The sequence below is a fragment of the Plasmodium relictum genome, assembly GCF_900005765.1.
Source record: "Plasmodium relictum strain SGS1 genome assembly, chromosome: 11".
Lineage (NCBI taxonomy): Eukaryota > Apicomplexa > Aconoidasida > Haemosporida > Plasmodiidae > Plasmodium > Plasmodium relictum.
This window is the reverse complement of record NC_041689.1, coordinates 1,565,849-1,588,555: the sequence shown is the minus strand read 5'-3', so window position 1 is coordinate 1,588,555 and position 22,707 is coordinate 1,565,849. Positions and strand designations below refer to the sequence as shown.

General features: G+C 18.6%; 7 protein-coding genes across 7 annotated transcripts; 4 read left to right on the top strand and 3 right to left on the bottom strand.

Moving 5' to 3' along the window:
* Nucleotides 1-363: 363 nt before the first annotated feature.
* PRELSG_1141600 (coatomer alpha subunit, putative) lies at nucleotides 364-4,708 on the top strand (the record flags this gene model as incomplete). The annotated part of the gene is made up of 4 exons (XM_028677706.1): nucleotides 364-4,059; nucleotides 4,204-4,345; nucleotides 4,434-4,579; nucleotides 4,673-4,708. The coding sequence occupies 4 exons, from the start codon at nucleotides 364-366 to the stop codon at nucleotides 4,706-4,708; spliced, it is 4,020 nt and encodes a 1,339-aa protein (XP_028534068.1).
* A 1,361-nt stretch (nucleotides 4,709-6,069) lies between these two features.
* Nucleotides 6,070-6,969, bottom strand: PRELSG_1141500 (hypothetical protein; the record flags this gene model as incomplete). Its single annotated transcript, XM_028677705.1, has 1 exon — nucleotides 6,070-6,969. One exon carries the CDS (start codon nucleotides 6,967-6,969, stop codon nucleotides 6,070-6,072), a length of 900 nt encoding a protein of 299 aa, XP_028534067.1.
* An 891-nt stretch (nucleotides 6,970-7,860) lies between these two features.
* GLP2 (glutaredoxin-like protein, putative) lies at nucleotides 7,861-8,490 on the bottom strand (the record flags this gene model as incomplete). Its single annotated transcript, XM_028677704.1, has 1 exon — nucleotides 7,861-8,490. The coding sequence occupies one exon, from the start codon at nucleotides 8,488-8,490 to the stop codon at nucleotides 7,861-7,863; it is 630 nt and encodes a 209-aa protein (XP_028534066.1).
* Nucleotides 8,491-10,469: 1,979 nt separating this feature from the next.
* PRELSG_1141300 (translation initiation factor IF-2, putative) lies at nucleotides 10,470-13,271 on the top strand (the record flags this gene model as incomplete). Its single annotated transcript, XM_028677703.1, has 1 exon — nucleotides 10,470-13,271. The coding sequence occupies one exon, from the start codon at nucleotides 10,470-10,472 to the stop codon at nucleotides 13,269-13,271; it is 2,802 nt and encodes a 933-aa protein (XP_028534065.1).
* A 1,938-nt stretch (nucleotides 13,272-15,209) lies between these two features.
* On the top strand, nucleotides 15,210-18,096 carry PRELSG_1141200 (MYND finger protein, putative; the record flags this gene model as incomplete). The annotated part of the gene is made up of 16 exons (XM_028677702.1): nucleotides 15,210-15,289; nucleotides 15,380-15,488; nucleotides 15,595-15,783; nucleotides 15,940-16,073; nucleotides 16,166-16,217; nucleotides 16,404-16,542; nucleotides 16,625-16,700; nucleotides 16,773-16,818; nucleotides 16,916-16,965; nucleotides 17,037-17,076; nucleotides 17,164-17,235; nucleotides 17,325-17,387; nucleotides 17,471-17,627; nucleotides 17,711-17,793; nucleotides 17,918-17,974; nucleotides 18,052-18,096. The coding sequence occupies 16 exons, from the start codon at nucleotides 15,210-15,212 to the stop codon at nucleotides 18,094-18,096; spliced, it is 1,392 nt and encodes a 463-aa protein (XP_028534064.1).
* A 729-nt stretch (nucleotides 18,097-18,825) lies between these two features.
* Nucleotides 18,826-19,964, bottom strand: PRELSG_1141100 (RING zinc finger protein, putative; the record flags this gene model as incomplete). The annotated part of the gene is made up of 2 exons (XM_028677700.1): nucleotides 18,826-19,856; nucleotides 19,928-19,964. The coding sequence occupies 2 exons, from the start codon at nucleotides 19,962-19,964 to the stop codon at nucleotides 18,826-18,828; spliced, it is 1,068 nt and encodes a 355-aa protein (XP_028534063.1).
* A 775-nt stretch (nucleotides 19,965-20,739) lies between these two features.
* UROD (uroporphyrinogen III decarboxylase, putative) lies at nucleotides 20,740-22,174 on the top strand (the record flags this gene model as incomplete). The annotated part of the gene is made up of 2 exons (XM_028677699.1): nucleotides 20,740-20,899; nucleotides 21,096-22,174. The coding sequence occupies 2 exons, from the start codon at nucleotides 20,740-20,742 to the stop codon at nucleotides 22,172-22,174; spliced, it is 1,239 nt and encodes a 412-aa protein (XP_028534062.1).
* Between the last annotated feature and the right edge of the window lie 533 nt (nucleotides 22,175-22,707).

Here is a 22,707-nt window from a genome sequence, read left to right as displayed (position 1 = left end):
TATATTATATGATATTTTATTTTATATATCCTTTCTTTACATTTTTTTCTTTTCGTGTAAACAATTTGCTAAGCTATTATAAAGTTATGTAGCTAAGTAATTTTATAATGCTAAATGCTTATGTGAGTGTTCATGTTAAAAATTTTACACTTATAATAAAAAATATTTAATAAAAAATCCATTTGGAGGAGAATTTATTTAATGATAATAGAAGACTTATTTAAAAGAGAAAAAAAAAAATATATATATATATATAAAATTATTAAATTGAAAAACTTTAAAAAAGAATCCTTCAAATAATTTTTAGGCCCTATTTTTTTTTTTTTTTTTTTTTTTGAATACTGATAAAATAATACAAAAAAAATGTTGGTAAAATGTGAAACGAAAAGTCAACGAGTGAAAAGTATTTCCTTTCATCCTAAAATAAATTTGATATTAGCAGGTTTACATAATGGAGTAATTCAAATGTGGGATTATAGAATAGGTATTTTAATTGAAAAATTCGAAGAGCATGAAGGGCCAGTAAGAGGAATAGATTTCCATAATGTTCAGCCACTGTTTGTAAGTGGTGCAGACGATTATTTAATAAAAGTTTGGAATATTCACTTAAAAAAATGTGTTTTTAATTTAGTAGGGCATTTAGATTATATTAGAAAGGTTCAATTTCATCCAGATTACCCTTGGATTCTTTCCGCATCAGATGATCAAACTATTAGAATCTGGAATTGGCAAAGTAGAGTTTGTATAGCTATATTAACAGGTCATAACCATTATGTCATGTGTGCAGAATTTCACCCAAACTTAGATTTAATTATTTCAAGTAGTTTAGATAAAACATTAAGAGTTTGGGATATTAAATTGCTAAGAGAAAAACATGTAATATCTAAAAATGATAATGCATTAAGTGATAAACCATATGGACTATCTAAGAATATATATAATGCAGATTTTTTAAATATGACTAATAATATAAACACATACTCATTTATTTCTAATCAACAAAATCAGCAAAGCAATATGTTTGGAGCTTCAGATGCTATATGTAAATTTATTTTAGAAGGGCATGAGAAGGGAGTAAACTGTTGTGCTTTTCATCATAATCTGCCAATTATTGCTTCTGGTTCAGATGACAAATTAGTTAAATTATGGAGATATAATGATAATAAATGTTGGGAATTAGATACATTAAGAGGGCATTTTAATAATGTTTCTAGCTTATTATTCCATCGAAGTAATGATGATTTACTGTTAAGTAATAGTGAAGATAGAACTATTCGCATTTGGGATATTAATAAAAGAGTGTGTATTCATACATTTAGAAGGGAAAACGATAGATTCTGGGTTCTCGCTTTTAAACCTAATTCTAATCTCATTAGTGCTGGTCATGATTCAGGTATGGTTATTTTTAAATTTGAAAAAGAAAAATGCCCTTTCGATAAATATGAAAACCTCTTTTTTTATTGTAAAGAAAAGTCTATAGTTTTATATGATATCCAAAAAGATGTACATAGTAATATTTGTGGCATAAGAAAAAATGTTAACTCCATGATATCAGGATATCATAAGTTAATTTATAACAATTTTTGTACAACACATATTATGATTATATTTATTTATAAAGAAGAAGAAAATTTTTCTTTTGATTTAATCATATGTGATAAAATTAATACCCCTACTAAAGAAAGTAATACATCTCCTTTTAATGTTTTTAATCCTTGGTCTCATACAAAAAATCCTATAAAAAATACTAATGATTTTAGTATTGATAATGTAAAATATATAATAAAAAATAAGCAATGTTGTAGTGCTACTTTTTTGTCAAGAAATAAGTATATTTTTGTTGAAAGAAAAAATAACAGTTATGTTTTAAATATTCATAATTTACCTGATGATAATTTATATAAAAAAGTTGAAATTAACTTCAAAGTAGAAAATATTTATTCTTTAAATAATAATAAAATTATTATTTTTGGAGAAAACAAAATATATTTATATGATATTAATCTTAAGAAAATATTAAATGAAATGAATCACACAGATACTATAATTTCTGTAGAGGTTATCAAAGATCACATTGCTTTTGTTTTTAAATACAATGTTGTTATAACTACTATTGATTTAAATCATTTATGTACAGTACATGAGTATGTAAGAGTAAAAAGTGGTGTATGGGATGAAAATAACAAAAATGCTTTTATATATAATACTTTCAGTCATTTAAAATATATTTTAATAAATGGAGAAAAAGGATTAATTAAATATATGGATGAACCTGTATATTTATTTAAAATTTATAACAACAACATATATTATATTAATAGACAGCAAATTGTTAAGAATGATATATTAAATGACACAGAGTATTTATTTAAACTTGCTCTAATTAATAATAATGAAGAGCTAGCTCATCATTATTTAGACATGGGTAGTTATAGTCCAGATAACAATAAAGAACTCCAAAAGAAAAAGCTATATTTTAGTTATAATTTAATAGGGTATATTAAAAAGAAAGGATTCGCAAATTTAGCAATACAAATGGTTAATAATAATCATACATTATTTAACTTATCTATTCAACTTGGGCATTTAAATAATGCATTAAAAGCTGCAAAAAAAATTGATAAAAAGCATATATGGAATATTTTAAGTGTTCATGCTTTGTTATTAGGAAATTTTGAAATAGCTGAATATTCCTTACAGAGAAATAAAGCATATGATAAATTATCGCTTTTATATTTTTTTAGTGGAAATATAGAAAAGTTAAAAAAAATGTTATCTATATCTATTATAAGAAATGATTTTATATCTATGTTTTTAAATTCTCTTTATTTAGGAGATATTGAGCAAAGAATTAATATTTTTATTCAACAAAATCAATTAAACTTAGCTTTATTATGCTCTCACTTATATAACATACCTATCAATATATCAGAAAAACAATTTGATTTTGATATAAATGAATGTAATTATTGTCCTAAGAAATCATATTATCTTTCTCCACCCATTCCAATAGTAAAGATTGAAGAATTAACAAAAAATGAAAAAGAATTAGACAATTTAGAAAAAAAGGGAATAATCAAAAGTGATAAAGAAGAGCGAATAACTTGGAATAATTCTTATAATTGGCCTTCTATTAATTTAGAGCAGACTTATCAAGTAAATAAAAATGAAATTTTAAAAAGGCAAAATTTAAAATCGAAACAAGAAAATGATACAAATTATAAAAGTCAAAAAATTGCACAAAATATAAAAACAAATGTGAATCATCAATTAAAAAGAAAGGAATTTCCTCTAGAGGAGGAGGAACAATTTAATGAAATTAAAGCAGAAGAAAAAAGTGATATTACTGAAGAAATTGATGTTTGGAAAAATGATGTTAATGATGAAGATATTAATATCGATTTAGAAGTTGAAGAAAACCAAGAAATTTTTAATAAAAAAGTTACCAAAATTGAAAAAGGAGAAAGCATAATTCAGAAATCTTTAAAAAAAAATTCCAAAATAATAGACTTCATAAGAACAGAAAATATTCAAACTGCCCTAAAGTTATTATCTAAAAAATATGGAATTGTTAATATGAAACCATTTAAATCAATAATTAAAAATATATATATTTCTACTTATGTTTATTTAACACCTATGCAAAATTTTCTTCCCTTAAAAATACCTGTTAACATGAATGAACAAACAGTGAATAATACTTATATAACAAAACATTTTTTATTTAATCAAATAAAAAAGGCTCATAAATTAGTAACCTTAGGAAAATTTTCTATGGCTTTAGACCTTTTTAGAAATATATTATATCATATTATATTTGTTAATTCTGAAGATATTGAAAAAGAACTATCTGATTATTTAGATATGTGCAAAAATTATATTTTAGCTATGAGATTAGAAGAAGAAAGAAATGCTACAGCTAGTCAAGATCCTAGAAGAAGTTTAGAATTAATGGCTTACTTTACTTGTTGTTCTTTGCAGAATTCTCATTTATATTTAGTTTTAAGAAGAGGAATGGGGTTAGCATGGAAAGCCCAAAACTATGTAACCGCTGGATCGGTAAAAAAATAAAATAAAATAAATTAGAATAAAAATAAATAAAATTATAAGTTATATTCATAAATTATGCAAAAAAATTATAACTATATATATATACGTGCTCGAAAAAAATAAATGAAATTTTGTTTTTCTTGTTTTTATTAGTTCGCTAAAAGATTAATAAATGGCAACTACGAAAATATAAAAGGATCTGAAGAAGAAATTATAAAAGCAAAAAAGATTTTGCTTATGTGTGAGCAAAGAAGTACAGAACAATATAACATTGATTATGATCCCAATGAATATAGTAATAAAATAATGCGCATAAATATATGTATGTACATTGTTTTTTTATTTATTCTCATTTTATTTTTTATTTTTTTTTTTTTTTGTAGAAAACTTAAGAATATGTTGTGTTAGTTTAAAGAAAATTAAGGCAAATGAAGATAGTATAAATTGTCCATTTTGCTTATCAATTTCAAAAAAAGAGTTTATGTCTAAATTATGTCCTAACTGTTCAGTAGCACAATTAGGATTAAAAGTATAAAAAAAAATAATAATAATAAATTTATTTTTATTCCTTTTTTTTTTATTTTTTTAATGAACAAATTATATTTTTTTTTTTTTTTTTAAGGCACTTGGATTTGATTTTTTAAACAAAAACATTTGAAGTATTTTATTTTATCTTATTTTTTTTTTCAGTTTCAGTTAACCATTTGATAAAATAAAAATTACATTTATTTTATTATTTTTCCTCTTTTTTTTTTTTTTTTTGCTTATTATTATGTGGCATTTAATATATATATTTCCTTTTTTTTTATTATATATATTTGTGTAAGAAGATAAAAATATATATATATATATATCTTTTAAGAAATTAATTTAAAATAATAAAAGTGCATACAATCCTTAATAACTGATGTTATAATTTAAATATACATATATATTTATGTATCTCTTAGGTGATTATGTAAAAATTATAGGAATTTTTAATTTTTTTTTATATTTTTTTACTATTTTATATATATGTTTTTTTCTTTTCATTTTACATAATTTCTTTGTTTGTCTAAAAATTTTTTTTTTTTTTGAAATGTATTATCATTTATACATTTTTTATCAAATAAAAAAAAAAATTATTTCATACTAATTTTCTTTGTTAACATGGACATCCTTTTATTATTTTTTTTTTATTATTTTTTTCTTTTAATTATTGTCATCTTATCAAATTTTCTTATATAACAGTTCTTTAAGTCTTTTCTTCTTTATTTTAAATATGAAATATTTAAAATTCTAAAAAAAAAAAAAAAAATTATAATAAAAAATAATGAAGTATAATTTTACATAAAATAAGATTATAAAATATAATTCATTTATATATATACACTTTTTTAAATTTATTTTATTACGTATGCTCACCATTTTTAGTGGCAATATTGTAAAAATAAGAATCTTAGAGGTAACTTATGCTTATACCTAAAAAGTATAAATGTTTTGTATATGACATATAAATTATTACAAAATATTTTTTTTATTTATTCAAAATTTTTTTCTTATAGTATTCTAATGTGCGTAAAAAAAAAAATTTTATAAAATTATTCATGAAATTATAAAATATCCTTATATACATGTAATTTTGTGTTTATGCATGAAAGTTTTATTTTTTCATAAGTTACTTTTAAGATATACTAAATTTGTTCATTTTAATTTTTATTGATAATACATTTATTATACACTTTTAAATAAAAAAGAGAACTATTAAAATTGCTATGCTACTGAATGCTAAAGGGTTTAATATATTAACTAAAAAAAAAATATATATATATATATATATCTATATATAAATGTATATTTGTATTATTAATTTTTTTTAGTGTAATAGGATAAATTACCTAATGACAATGAGCTGAATTGAGTTGTAACAATATAAAAAAAAAAAAAATAATATATATATAAATATGTTTGTGTTCATATAAAAAAATTTAATATTATTTATTATTTAATTTGTTAATAGTTAAGTATATATATTTTTTTTTACCTAAAAAATGGAGAATGGGCAGTTTTTGTTAAGGAATCAATAATAGTTAATTTAGGATCATTAAAATCTTTTGGCAATCCAGATACAATACCAGCTAGGTTTTCTTTTGATAGAATACTTTGACTTAAATCATTATACGATGAATAATTACCATATACATATTTGACGCCACTTTGAAAAATATCTTTGAAGGCTTTACAGTTAGCTTCAGTTAAGCATGCAATTTTCACATCATTATTTTTTAAAATATATGATTTAAGATCATTTAAGTTATTAATATTATGTTCTTTTAAAACCAAAATTTTATTAGAATGGTTAATTAAAGATAAACCTTGTGATATTTTTGATATATTATTTCTTAAGTTTTCTTTTGAATTTTGAAGTGAAAGAAAATAATTGTCAGTCATATCTATTTCATTATTATTCAAAGCATTAAAAACATCAGCAAAAAATAAGTATTTTACTTTAATTGCATTTTCATCATTAAATACTTTTTTAGAAATAGTTTTCCATATTAAATACATTAATTCTGGCCAAAACCCCGTTGGTGGATTTACCTCATAGTTTCCTATGGAACCCCAATTTTTTCCTTTTAGTGCTCCTACTTTTACTTCTTTATTGTTTAATATTTTATTTAACACATCGTCCTTCTCAGAACTTTTAGGAATTTCTTCAACATCAGGTACATTTCCTAATAAATCAGAAGCTGAATAATCCACATTGTGTTTTTTAATTAAATTATTTATTTGGCCATCGCTTATTAAAGATTTCACTATTGCATGGTAAACCTTCATCAAATTAGAACTTTTATGCTCTTTTATATTATTTTCTTCACATAATCCTTGGAGAGTATATGTTAAAAAAATTAAGAAAAATACTTTAAAAAATATTTTCATTGTTTTAATATTAAAGTATATATTAATAAAAATATGTATTTATTTTAATTAAACAAATTAACGTTAATTATACTTTTTAAAAAATATAATCAAAAAAAAAAAAAAAAAATGGGTTACACAAATGTTTTACAATGAAAAGAATTATTCAAGTATAAATTAAAACTTTTAAATTATTTGAAAAAAAAAAAAATAATAAAGTAAAAATAAAAATAAAAATAAAAAAATACTATTTATTTAATCCACTAAAACTCGGAGCACAAATTAGTGTATACCACTGATACAACGAAAAAAAAAAAAAAATACACTATATGGAAAGATAAACATATATCTTAAAAAAAAAATACAAATTTTATTAAAAAATTTCGTAGTAAAAAAGTTTCTTTTTTATTTATTTTTAAAAATTTCAACTTGAATTTAGATAGGTAAAATGATAATTTTTTTTTTTCTCTGTTATACAAAAAAATGTAACATTTAAATATAAAAAAAATTAAATGGCATCAAAAATTTATTTTTAGAGATAAAACTGAAATAAAATATATGATAAATTATATTTGTTCTATATATATTTATTTATACTTTTAATTTGTTAAAATAAAAATACAGTAAGCTTATCTATATATATATATATATATATATTTTATTATAAAAAATTTTATATTTTTCAGAAGAAATATATATATATGTGCATACTAGGTTTTTACTTTAACTCTTATAATGTTAACGTGATAAAACATAAGAAAAAAAAAAAAAAAAAAAGCTTTAAATATATAAATATTATTTATAATTCTCAAAAAAAATAAATTATTAAATTAATATTAACTTTTATTTTTCATAGTAATTATATATTATTATTAAAGTATTTATTTTATAAAAAAACTATAATATATAATTCTAATGTTCAAAGCAATCCTCAGGTATTATTGATTTTAATTCATCATTCTCAAACATACTCTTAATAATATCATGACCACCTATTAGTTCACTATTAATATATAGTTGTGGATAAGTTGGCCAATTAGAGTAAATCTTCAATTTATTTCTAACTTCTTCATCTTGTAAAATATCGTAAGTCTCATATTTTATTTTTAAATTATTCAAAATAAATATAACAGCATTACTAAATTTACACTGAGGAAAATGCTTACTTCCCTTCATAAAGAGAATAATTTTGTTATTTTTTAATAAATATTCTATTCTTTCTATTACTCTCTTTTCACTATGTTCTTCTTCATTGTTAGTATTATTTGAAGTTATATATTTTCTTAAAAATGAAGTCATACTACCTAAATGGCCATTTGCAAAACTTTTAATAAGATTGTTGTTTTTATAAAATAAGAATTCACATTTACTATCTTCTTTATTAATCACATATATTTTTATCGTTTCATAATCTTCAGACATTGCCTTTAAAACATTAATATGATGCTCATATTCTTTTGCTTTATTAGAATTAATGTAAAACAATTTAAAACCTTTATCCTCTACACATTTGCTTTGTTCTTCCTCTTTAATGAAATTCATTTTTATTTCAAAGGATAATATAACAAAAATAAGAAAAAAAAAAATTTATTTAGTTAAAATAAATAAAAAAAAAATATTATAAAGTTATATCAATATTATATTAAAAGATGTATTAAAATTAATAAAAAATAAAAATAAATTAAAATACATCTGTTAAAAAAAATAAAATTAATTATTTGTTTAAAACAGAATTAAATATAAAATAATGAAAATAAATTAAAAAAAAATTATACAAGAAAAAAAAAATATATATATAATAAAATATATAAAATTGTCATAATATAATAAGAATAAACGTTTTGAAAAGATTAAGAAAATTCTTAAAAATTGCTAAAATAACGGAATTAAAAAAAGAGATAAAGGGATTAAATGCATTATAACAAAAAAACAAATTTTAGAAAAATAAAGAACTAAAATATATATATATTTACTGAATAAGAAGTAAAAATTTAATTAATCATATTACTCTTACAAAGAAATAAAAATAACATATTTATAGAAGAATCTATAATCGTTAAAATTATAAAATGAATTACATATGAACAGACAACCTTTACATAGTAGAATCCTTTTTTACTTTTTTATTTATGAATTTTTAAAAAATGAGAGAACTACAACATAAAACCTTTTCTTTTTAAAAAATTATGAATATTTTTAAGAGGTAAATATTTATTATTTATTATTTTTTATATAATATTTTTTAAAAAAAATTGCTTTAATTAATATACTTCACTTACCCCTAATTATATATTGTAACTTTTATATTATTTTATTTTAAATACTAAAATATTATTTTTATTTCCTTTTATCTAGAATTATATATTTAAAAAAAATTATACTTTTTTTTAATGATGAAATAAATTTACCAACTAAGATTTAAAGACTAGAAAAATTAATTGTATTAAATAACATTTTTTATAATTTTGTGAAATGGTTAATGAAAAAAAAAAAAAAGTATTTCTACATAATATTATTAATACTCTATACACATTTTTGAAAATAAAATCTAGAATTCTTTTGGTTAATAAAAAAAAAAAAATTCAGTATTTTTACTGTTTTTAAAGAAAATATTGCATTTAATTGAATACGAATCCTTTTTAAGATCTTATTTAAAAAAAATAGATAAAAATATTTAGTAATATATTTTTTAAAACGTTTTTAATAATTATAAGGCAATTTAACATAAATCGAAAAGGTAATTTATAAATTTATGAATATACATGAACTTTTGAATTTATAGTAACAACATATTATTTTAAAAAAAAAAAAAAAAAGTGTAATATACAAATTCAATTGTAAAAAGTCAAATATTAAAAAAAAAAAAAATAGTTCAAAAAATGTAATAAAAATACATATATAAAAAAATGTTTTAAAATACTCATAAAACTGCATGAAATATAAAAATTTTATAAAAGATATAAAATATGAGAAAAAAAAAAAATGATAAAAAATTTTATTTAAAAAGGATATGTTTTTAATAAATTATATGAATATATCCTATTCACATATGTATATGTATATTTATATATATATATATATTTTTTTTTTGAATAATTAAAATAATAAAGTGTTAAAGAAAAAAAAATAAGATAAATATATAAATATGCTTATATGCAATCAAAATTTATTTCCCTTTATCAAACCAAATGTATCTAATTAAAAAAGTATAGATAATTGTTTCAATGATCTAAAAAAAAATTAAAAAAAAAATAAAAAACAATAAATAAAAGAAAATAACATCAAACTTAATGTTGTATCCTTTTTAAGAACTGTTTAAAGAAAAGATTGAGGAAATAAGATAAACTGAGAGGAATATAGATTAATAATAGGGAAATATATATATATATATAAAAAGAAAAAAAAAACGAGAAAATAAATAAATTATATATATATATATATAAAAGAGCCTTAATAAGAAAATATATTGAGGAATATTATAAAAAAAAGAAAAGATAAATAAAGCTGAATTATATAAAAAAATGAGTAAGAATAAAAAAGGAAAAAAAAAGGATGATTTAGACGCAATTTTAGCTGAATTCGGAATAGATGAAAAAAGAGAAGATGAATTAAATGAACAAAAAAATGAAGAAGAAAATGAAGTGACAAAAATTTCAAAATCCAAAAAAAAAAAAGAAAAATTAAAACAAAAAAAAGAACAGATGAAAAATAAAGAAAATGAAGAAAAAAAAGAAGAAAATCAAGAAAATAACGTAGAAATGGAAAAACCATTGGATGATAAAATAAAAGAAGGGGAAAATGTAGCGGAGGTTAATGATGATGCAATTAAAAAAAATAAAAAAAAAAAAAAAAAAGAAAAAGAAAAAGAAAAAGAAAAGGAAAAAAAATCTGCAGCTGTATCAGAAATTGCAAAAGCTGCTGCAGAAAGATTACGTTTGATAAAAGAATACGAGGAAAAAAAAAAGGAAGAAGAAAGATTAAAAAGAGAAGAAGAAGAAGCAAGAATTAAAAAAGAAGAAGAAGAAAAGGAAAGAAAAAGATTAGCTAAATTAGAAAAGAAAATGCAATTAAAAAAAGAAGGAAAATTACTAAGTGCAAAAGCTAAAGAAGAAAAAAAAAAAAAAGAATTATATTTAAAAACTTTAAAAGAAGCAGGTGTATTAGTGGAGCCTAAAGAAAAGGCAAAAGCAGAAGTTATAAACTTTGATATTAATAAAACAAAGTTACTTTTAAAAAAAAAAAAAAATAAGCCAACCACTAATAATAATGCAGAAGAAAAAAATAAGCAGTTATTAAATAATGAAAAGGAGAATAAGGAAGAAAATAAAGGGAATGAGAAAGAAGAAAAAGAAGTAGTATTGGATGATTGGGAAGATTTTCTAAACATAGATGAAGAAAATAAAAAAGATAAAGAAGAATATGAAAAGAAAGAAAAAGATAAAGAAAAAAGAGAAAATAAGGTTGGAACTAATGCAAAGAAAAATGCAAATCAAAAAAATGAAATGTTAACTAGAAAAGGAAAAAAAAAAATAGAAAATGATACTGATGATTGTAGTGAATATAGATCAGCAATAGTATGTATATTAGGTCATGTAGATACAGGAAAAACTAAATTGTTAGATAAATTGAGACATACTAATGTTCAAGATAATGAAGCAGGAGGTATAACACAACAAATAGGAGCAACGTTTTTTCCAAGAGATGTATTAGAAAAAGAGATAAAAAAGATTGACGAAAACATAAAGTGTTTATCAAAAGGAATAATGATAATTGATACTCCAGGGCATGAGTCTTTTTATAATTTAAGAAAAAGAGGATCTTCTTTATGTGACATAGCAATTTTAGTAATTGATTTAATGCATGGATTAGAACAACAAACTAAAGAATCTATTCAAATATTAAAACAAAGAAATTGTCCTTTTGTAATTGCATTAAATAAAATTGATAGATTGTACATGTGGAATAAAAATGATTGGTCTCCTTTTAATAATACTTTTAAGAAACAAAAGCAAGATACTCAAGATGAATTTTATGACAGATTGAGACAAATATTAATTCAACTGTCAGAACAAGGTTTAAATTGTCAATTATATTGGGAAAATACTAATCCCCGTAAAACTGTATCTATTGTCCCTACTAGTGCTATAACAGGAGAAGGAATAGCCGATTTAATTATGATTTTAGTAAAGTTAACTCAAAGTTTTATGCTAAAAAATATTCAATATCATGATAAATTAGAATGTACTGTTCTAGAAGTAAAAAATATTGAAGGCTTAGGTACTACAATAGATGTAATATTAACAAATGGAATATTAAGAGAATCAGATACAATCGTATTATGTGGAATGAATGGTCCCATTGTCACTGTAATAAGAGCATTATTAACACCTCAGCCTTTAAAAGAATTAAGAATAAAAAATGAATATATTCATCACAAAATGATAAAAGCATGTATTGGAGTTAAAATATCTGCAAATAATTTAGAAGAAGTTTTATGCGGTACTTCATTATTTGTTGCTAATAATACTGAAGAAATTGAGGAGTATAAAAAAAAAGTTATGACTGATATGTCAGATGTATTCAGTCATGTAGATAAAACAGGTGTTGGTTTATATGTTATGGCTAGCACATTAGGATCATTAGAAGCTTTACTTATATTTTTGAATGATTCTAAAATTCCTGTTTTTTCTGTTAATATTGGAACAGTACAAAAGAAGGATGTTAAAAAAGCTAGTATTATGAGAGAAAAAGGAAGACCTGAGTATTCTGTCATTTTAGCTTTTGATGTAAAGATAGATCCAGAAGCAGAAAAAGAAGCTGCCATATTAGGAGTAGAAATTATGCAGAAAGATATTATTTATCATTTATTTGATGCTTTCACTAGTTATTTAAAAAAAATAGAAGAAGAAAAGAAACAAAGCAAAATGACTGATGCTATATTTCCATGTGAATTATCCATCATTAATGATTGCATTTTTAATAAAAAAGACCCAATTGTAATGGGTGTTAAAATTGATAGTGGAATTTTGAAAATTGGTACTCCTCTTTATATACCTGAAAAAAATCTAAAAATTGGTAATGTTGTCAGTTTAGAATCAAATAAAAAAAGTTGTGATAGAGCCAGAAAAGGAGAAGAAGTATGCATTAAAATATGTGGAGAACCTCATGTAACATATGGTAGACATTTTGATTTTAATCAAAAAATTTATAGTAAAATTACAAGAGAAAGCATTGATGTTTTAAAAGAATATTTTAGAAATGAGTTAACAATGGAAGATTGGAAACTTGTAGTTCAACTTAAAAAAATTTTTGATATCATTTAAAAAAAAAAAATTAAAAAAAAATAATGGAACAAAAAAAAAAAAAAAAAAGTATACAATGAAAATGAACATATATTGTTCCACTCAACTATTTCAAAATTACATAAAAAAAATAAAAATAAAATTATTTCTTAAAAAATTAATAAGTATTTTTGTTTATTTTAGAGATATAATATTTTAATTGTAATCCTAAATATATATATATATATATATTTTTTTAAAACATAATTATTCTAAATTTATATAAAAAATCCCATATGATAATAGTTATAGAAGAATATTTTATTTTATATTTTAATATTCAAAATATTGTTTATATGCGCGTTATATAAAAACAGTATTTATTTCATTTAATATTTATATTCTTTTCTTTTTCTTTTTTATTTTTTATTTAAAAAAAAAATAGTATTTGAACATTTCCTGTTATGTTGTATTATACCATTGTTAAAATTTTAATATTTGAATATTTAATGTTAACACTATGTTTAAAATTAAAAAAATATATAAATAATTGTAGTTTATATTGTTTTATTACTTTTTTTTAGATAAATTTTTTTTTAAATATATAGAGTATAAATCATTCAAATTTTTAATATATAGATATATTTCCATTTTTTTTTTTTTTTTAAACGTCATTTAAATTATATAATCCAAATTAAATAGACAATAAAATGTTCTATAATCAAAAAAGGTAAAATAAGAACTAATAAATAAATATATTATTTTGTAAATTACTATTTGCATAACTCCTAAAATAAGTTAGGTGTTATTTTATTTTATTTTTAATTTAATAATTTTCTTATAATGAAAATACCATTAATTTTTTTTATAGGATGTATTGATTAGACACAGCATACAACATACTTTTATGTATTATTATTATAATATATTTTATTATGATTTTTTAGAATAATACCTCTTTTTTTTTTTTCTTCTTTTCATTTATTTATTTACCTTTTCTTGTTATTTTATTGTACATTTATATGTACCTTTATATAATAATATTTATAATTGCCATTTTAAAAAAAAAAGCAACAAGAAAAAGAAAAACTAAAATGATAAAAATAAGATAAATCATGACAGAATTATTGTAAAAAATATAAAAATGAATGGAAATATATAAATTAAATAGCAGTATTTTAAAAAGATAATATCATTTTTAATAAATTAAAAAATAATACATTATCTTAAAATCAGAAGTGTAAGGGAAAAAAGAATAATTTAATTCTATTAGATAATAAAATATATATTATAGGATTATAATATAGATATTAGCAATAGCATTATAGTATCAATAATATTTTTTCAAAAAAAAAAATACTTCAAATATTTTTAAATATCTAAAATGTTAATAAAAATTTATATGTAATACTATTTTGTAAAGTACTAAAGTGTATGCTTTATATTAATTTTTTAATGATTCTAAAAAAAAAAAATGACATATACTATATTAAACATACTATAATTTTTTAAAAAAATATAGAATAAAAAATAAATAAAAATAAAAAAAAAAAATTAAATAAATAAATAATAAAATAATAAAATAATACGAGAATCATAAAATAATTAGTGTTATATAAAATTATTATAATTATTATTACTATTATAATAAATGTTTCCCTTCTTTTTAATCCTTTTCTTTATACATTACCTAAAAAAAAAATTTTTTTTACCTTCAATAGTTAATAAAAAAAGTATTATATAAACAGTATCTTATCTATTTATTAAATTTTCCTTTTTTTTTAAAAAAAAAAAAAAAAATACTTATGATTTACTAAATATAAATGAATAACTCTATAATTCTAGTTATTATTAGATGTAAATAATTTTTTCTATGTAATAGAATAATTTATCCTATAAAAAAAAATAATTTATATAAATAAATATCTGCATTTCTCTTTTCAACATAAAAAAATAATAATATTTAAAACATTTTTCAAAATGAATATAAGTGAGTTGGAATTTTTTAATTATGCTAATAATCTGAAATATATAGAAACATTAGACATATTTTCAAAAGAGTAAAAAAAAATAAAATAAAATAAATATAATATAAAAATAAATGAAAATATTAATAAAAAATTTTCCTTTTTTATTATACTATTAAATAGATGGTTTGAAAATCATAAGAATATTGTTTTTATTAATGTATATTTACACAGTAATAATGATATACTAGATAATATAGTAGATGAAAGAATTAATGCTATTGTTAATAAGGTATTCAAATTTTTTATTATATGTATTGCATAATATTGAAAAATGTACATTCTAGTGACAATTCGTTTCTTTTCTTTTTTTTTTCTTTTTTTTTTTTTTTATTTAGTTTGAAACGTTACTTAAAGAAATAATTACTATATATTTTATAAGACTTATAAATTTTGAAGATAAATATAAAAATAAAAAGGAATTTTTATCAGATGAAGAAAAAAAAGAATTAAAAAACAATCAGCACACTAAAAGAAATGAAGATACAGATGTATGCAATAATTTTCGTATTTCTAGTTACATATCAGTATAAAAAAAAAAATTTAAAGGAAAAACAATGTATTATATATAAAATTTTTGTATAATAAAAAGATAAATATTTATTTAATTTTTTTTTCTTTTTAATTTAAAATAACATGATAGAAAAATTTCCCTAAACTTTTTTATTCTTTTCTTCTAATAGCTTTATCATGAAATGTCTATTCTAAACATTTTCGAATTCCTTTTATTTTCTGATTCTATTTATGAAAGTATAGATAGCTATATGGTAAATTTATTTGCCTATATCTATTCTAATTTAGTAGCCTTTTTAAAAACGTAAGTTCATAAAAATATCTACATAGTAATTATAAGTCAATGAATTTGAATATTAGGAAAAAATAAAATTTTTTTTCTTATTTTTTTTCAAGAAATTCAGACGAATATTTTGTTAAGCCTATGAACGAATTGTCTATAAGTGAAGTTATAATTTAAAAAAATTTGATAAAATAAAAAAATAAATAAATTCAAATAATATTATAAATAATTGTATTCTAATTTTTTTTTTATGTACAAATTTACGAAGCATAAATCAATGGAGCTGACTTTTTAGAATTTCTTTTTCTTTTTATTATGTATTTTTAATTTTTTTTAATAAAATTATTACAGATGTTAAATGAAGAAAATGATAAAACGTATAATATTGATAAATTAAAAATATATATAAATGTTATAAATACTTTAAGAAATATAACTGATAGAATCCATCTTTTAAATAATACAGTTGTTAATAAAATAGTTGACTATGGTTAAGAAGAAAAATATTTCAGTACATATATTCAAATAATAAAATGTAAATAGGAAAAAAAATAAATTTTTTTTTTTTTTAGATATTTTATTAATATTAATACCACTTATGGAAAAGAAGCCATGGAAACACGGAAATTACATATTTGAAAAAAATGAGTAATAATTTTTTAATTTTTCAAAAAAAATAAAAATTCCTATTTTGTGAATAAATAAAAATATTATTTGTAGATGGATTAAAATTGAGGATAATGTTTTAGCAACTGTTGAAAAACAAGTAGCATTAAAATAAAACAGCAAACATATTTATCTATTACTTAAATTTATGAATATTTCATTATTTGTAAATTATTCAATTTATTTGATTTTTATAGTTGTGGTTAATTTTATATACTCTAATATTAAATAAAATTTGTCAAGAAAAGTAAAACATAAATAAATGAATTTTTAATAAATTTAATAATAAAAAACTTTTTTTTTTTTTTTTCTTACTAGATATGAAATGACAAATTACAGAAGGAACAATATTTTAAAGGTAGTAACAAATATATTTAATATAATTAATTATAAAAATAATGTATATATGTTCGTTTTTTTTTTTTTTTTCTTATCTCTTATATAGCTAAGAAAATATATGAATGAAAGTTTACATGAACAGATACCACCTCTCAAAACACTTCATATATTTATAGAAGTATAAAAAAAAAAAAAAAAAAAAATCGTAATTTAATCAATTCTAAGAAAAAGAAAAATATTATAATGTATGTATATTATTTATTTCAGCATTTATATATATCGAAGAGCATTTATCCTGAAAATAAAAATTCTTATTTAATTATTGATATGGTATTTAGTTTAAAAGACATAAGAAAAAAAGAAGAAAAAAATCTGTTCTTTTGTAATATTAGAATAATTATTTTGTTGATTAGGTTCCTGATATTTTTGACGAAATAAAAAATGATATTTTAAAAAAAAAAAAAGATATAATTTCTTTGTTGAATAATGTTAAAATTGAAAAAGATATTTTAGAAAATATATCTAGTGTATACTTTTCTATTTACGAATTTGATCATGAGAATAATAAAAGTATTAATAAAAATATTTCTATTATTATCTACTTTTTATTAAAACTACAATTTCCATATTATAAATATTCATCTTCGTTTCAGAATATAAAAATGTTTCTATAAAAAATAATAATAAAAAAGTAATTTCTGAAGAATACTATATATGCAATAATTGCAAAGAAAGTGTAAATAAATAAAAAGAAACTAATATAAATTAATTTGCATATATGAGTTATTAAATTAACATAAAGTTATCATTTTTAGCATTCATAATAATTTATACTATTATTCTAATTTTCTTTTTTTCAGGCTGAATTACAGTGCTCACAATGCAAAAGAATCTATTATTGTTCGAAAGAATGTCAAGTATACATTTAAAAAAATATATATATAATATAAAAAAAATATAAAAAAAAAATACTTAACAATATTTATTTATTTAGATGAAAGACTGGTTTAATCATAGAGAGGAATGCTCAAAAGAATAATTCAAAAATATTTCAATAAAAAAAAATATATAATAAATTACTTTGCTAGCAATAATAATAAAATTATAATTAAAATAATGTTAACTATAATTGATATTTATTAAAATTATATTCTAAAATAAGAAATTTATATATATATATATATATATATATATATATATATATATATATATATATATGCTATTATTTTCTTAAATTTTTATCACGGTATAATACAATACCCCAAAAAAATAGTATTCTCTATTATTTATTTTTAAATGAAAAAGACATAATCTTTTATTTTTATAAAAAAAATAAAAAAGAAAATATTTTTTATAATCTATAAAAAAAAGAAAAATATATATATATTCATTTTATAATGAAACTTTATTAAATAAAAATACATCATTATAAATATTAATAATATTTTAATTAAAAAAAAAAAAATTAACAATTTATTTAAATCATTAATAAGTCTATTTTTTTTTTTTTTCTTTTAATTAAAGGTCAAAAAAAAAAAAAAAAGAAAAGAAAATTTATATTAAAACTAAAAAAAAAAAACGAAAATCATATATATATATATATATATACTTTAAGAATATATTATAAAACCAATTTAAATTTTATATAGACTTCTTTGTTTTATTAATTTAAATAAAAAACTTTAAAAATATTACATTTTTTTTTTTTATTTGAATTTATCTACATATAAATATCCTAAAACAGAATTAAGTTAGCTCTCTATTTATATTAAACAATATTATTTTTTGAATCAAAACAGTTTACAATATTTGTTCTACATATGGGGCATACTTGACTTTTATATAGCCATTTTGTTAAACAACTAACATGGAAAAAATGCCTCTTATCACAAGGCATTATCATAACTTCATCATTATTTATATAATTCATCATACATATTGAACATACATCTTCATTTTCATTTGGTATTTCTTTATTATTATTTACAAAATTTTCTTGTGAAACTTTATTATTAATTTCATTCTCAACATTTTTATTAAGAGGTCTCAGCATTTCTTGCAAATTCTCGTCAACATTTGAGTTACTACTACTTACTTGTATTTTTTTTTTTTTTTCATTAATTTCTTTATCTATAATTACACTTTTTACTTTATCAAATAACATTTCAAAAGATGGTTTTTTAATATATTGTTTATTCTTACTATCCTTCTTTCCTTTTTTATGAATATAATCTAGATCCTTATATTTCAATATTTTTAATTTACTTATTATATTTTCTGGAGTAGGAATACGATCACTTTCTTCAACGGAATAATTTATCATAATACATATTATAATTGACAAAAACAAACCAATTGATATATAAAATAATAATGGAATAAAATATAAAGTTATAGTAAAATAATAATATATTCTAATTAATTTTAGAGATAAGGTAGGTTTCGAACAAATATTAGTATAAAAATGAAGGAAATATAAAGATACTATTGCTAAAAAAAAAGTTAAAAAGTTAAATATCTTAATTAAAAAAAACATTACATTTTTTAATCTTTCATTATTTTCTATTTCATCCCTTCTTTTTACTTTTATTATAGTTAATTTTAAATGAATAATACTTTTTATTAATATAACTGTAACTAATATTCTATTATAAAAATCACATTTTTCACATGGTACATTCAAATAATATATCATCACTGAAAATAAAAAAAAGATATTACTAAATAATAGAAAATATAATAAAATTGTAAAATACCGGAATATAGTCATCTCTGTATTACTAATTTGAGTATAATTACCTAAAAAAGAAAATATATGTATACATATAAACATAAATATATATATATATATATATATAAAAAATTTATACCATCATTATTATTGATATCCTCTAAATCCACATTCATTTTTATATTCTTATTTTATTTTAATTTTATTTTGCCTATTTTGTTATATTTTTGCTTTTTGTATAATTTCTAAATCAACATATAAAATTAAATATTCTATTAAAAAAACATATTTTGAACTAATCAAGAATAGAAAATATCAAAATCATTGAAAAACCTTTTTTTCTTTTTTTTTTTTTATTTATAATCATCTCTATATATAAAAAATTCCCGAAAACTTTAAGATTTCCTTATAGGATAAAAATACAGAAACATAAAATGTTATCTGCTTTCAAAATTGTCGTAGTAATAAAAAAAATAAATAAATCAATAAAATAAAAATATTACTTCATGAATATATATAAATAAAAGTTATGCAAATTTAAAATTATATATATTATATATATATATATAGAAAAATTTTTACTTGTTTTTATTTTTATATAAAAACATTCAAAAACACACATGCAAAATTGTAAAGAAAAACTATTAAAAAAAAGTGTAAAATTTTTTATCTAATTTTCAACAATTTTTTTTAAGGTTATCTTTTTTTTTATTTTTAAAAAAATATGCTATTAATTTTTAAAAGTTTTTTTTTTTTTTTTTTGTTTGTTTGTTTATATATATTTAATTAGATATTTTAAAAGAATTGATTATAAGAAAAAGTGCAAAAATATGATGAAATAATAATTTTATAGAAAAAACAGTACACTTTTGCATTTTTTAATATTATTTATTTTTTTATTTTATTTTATTTTTTTTAATTCATTGTTCTTAATAATTTTAAACAAAAATAATGTTTAAAAAATTTCTTTTTATATTATTTTTATTATTTAATGAAACATTTTGTTTTATAAATATAAGAAAAATTAATTTAAAAATATATAAAGTTTATAGAAAATTACAAATGACTAATGTTGAAGTATATACTAGACCTCAATCATTAAAATATGAAAGTATAATAGAAAATTAAATTTTTATTTATATATTTTATTATTATTATTATTATTATTTTTTTTTTATTATATATTTAGAAAAGAAAATTTTTATTTATTTTTTCGTAAATTTATTATATATATATTTATATATGTATCTCTTTTTTTTTTTTTTTCTCAATATGTTTTCTACATTCTCTTCTTTTTTTTTGGACAGCATACGGTAGACCGAAAAATGATTTACTTTTAAGAGTTATAGAAAATAAAAATGAAAATAAAGTTTTAGGAAAAATACCAATTTGGATAATGCGCCAAGCTGGTAGATACTTACCTGAGTATTTAGAATTTCGTAAAAAATATGATTTTTTTGAAATATGTAAAAATCCTGAATTATCATCAGAAGTAACAATAATGCCATTCAAGAGATTTTCACTCGATATGCTTGTAATATTTTCAGATATTTTAATAATTTTTGATGCAATGGGGCTAGAGATAAAATTTATAGAAAAAGTTGGTCCAATTTTTAATAAAGAAATTACAAGCTTTGAGGATTTTAAAAAATTAAATTTAAATATTCCAGAAGTTATAAATAATTTATTTTATGTTTATGATTCAATAAATTTAACGAAAAAGAAAATTAATAATGCAGTTCCCATATTAGGTTTTTCTGGTTCTCCATTTACTTTATTCATGTATTTAACAAAAAATAATAAAAAAACTTATGAAGATAGTTTAAGATTCATATATGAAAAACCTGATGATGCACATAAAATTCTAAATAAATTAAGTGATATATGTGCAAGTCACTTAATAAATCAAATAGACAGTGGGGCAAATATAATTCAGATTTTTGATAGTAATGCTGAAGTAGTAGATAAAAATATTCTTAAAGAATTTAGTATATATTACTTACAAAAAATTATTAATTTAATTAAAAAGCATAGACCTCAATGTTATATTATTTTATTTATAAAAGATAATTTTCATGAGTGTATTAAAGATTTAATGATTGATGTTTTATCTATTACTAATAAACAGTTAGCTGAAAAATCATCTGAATTTTACTATAAGTTATTTCAAAATAAAATTATATTACAAGGAGCATTAGATCCCCATATTTTACTTTTAGATGATAATAAATTAGTCAAAAAGTATACAAACAAAATGCTAGATCAAATACTTCATAAAAATAAATATATAGCTAACTTGGGTCATGGGATATTACCAAATTCAAAAATAGACAACGTACATACCTTTATTAATACAATAAATGAATGTGAATTTTATCAAAATTAAAATATATAAAAAAAAAAAAAAATATGTAAGAATATTATACATTAATTATAAGTTTTATTTAAAGAGAAAAAAAAACATATACTTAAAACTTATATATATATATGTTAATTTTGTTAAAATTTTAAAAATTACAAAATAGTGACACTTTTTCAATTATCTTTTTCTTTATATAATTTTTTTTTTTTAATTTTTGAATAATTATTTTATTTATTTTTTTTTTTTTTTATATTCTTAAAAATTATTTTATGATTTTGGTATACATAAATATTTGTTAAATTATTTTAATATTTTATGTACACTTTTGTTATATAAAAGTTTTATTATATCATCATTTTACTTTTACCATTTATTTATAATTATTTTTATTAATAAAAGATATATTTCCTTATTAATTTTGACGTTAAATTTTTAAAATTTAGTTTTTTTAAATTATTTCATATACCTTTATTTGTCTAGCATATTTCTTCATTATTAAGTTTTAAAAAAATATAAACCCCAAATTAATAATCACTTTAAAAGGAAATTTTATAAGA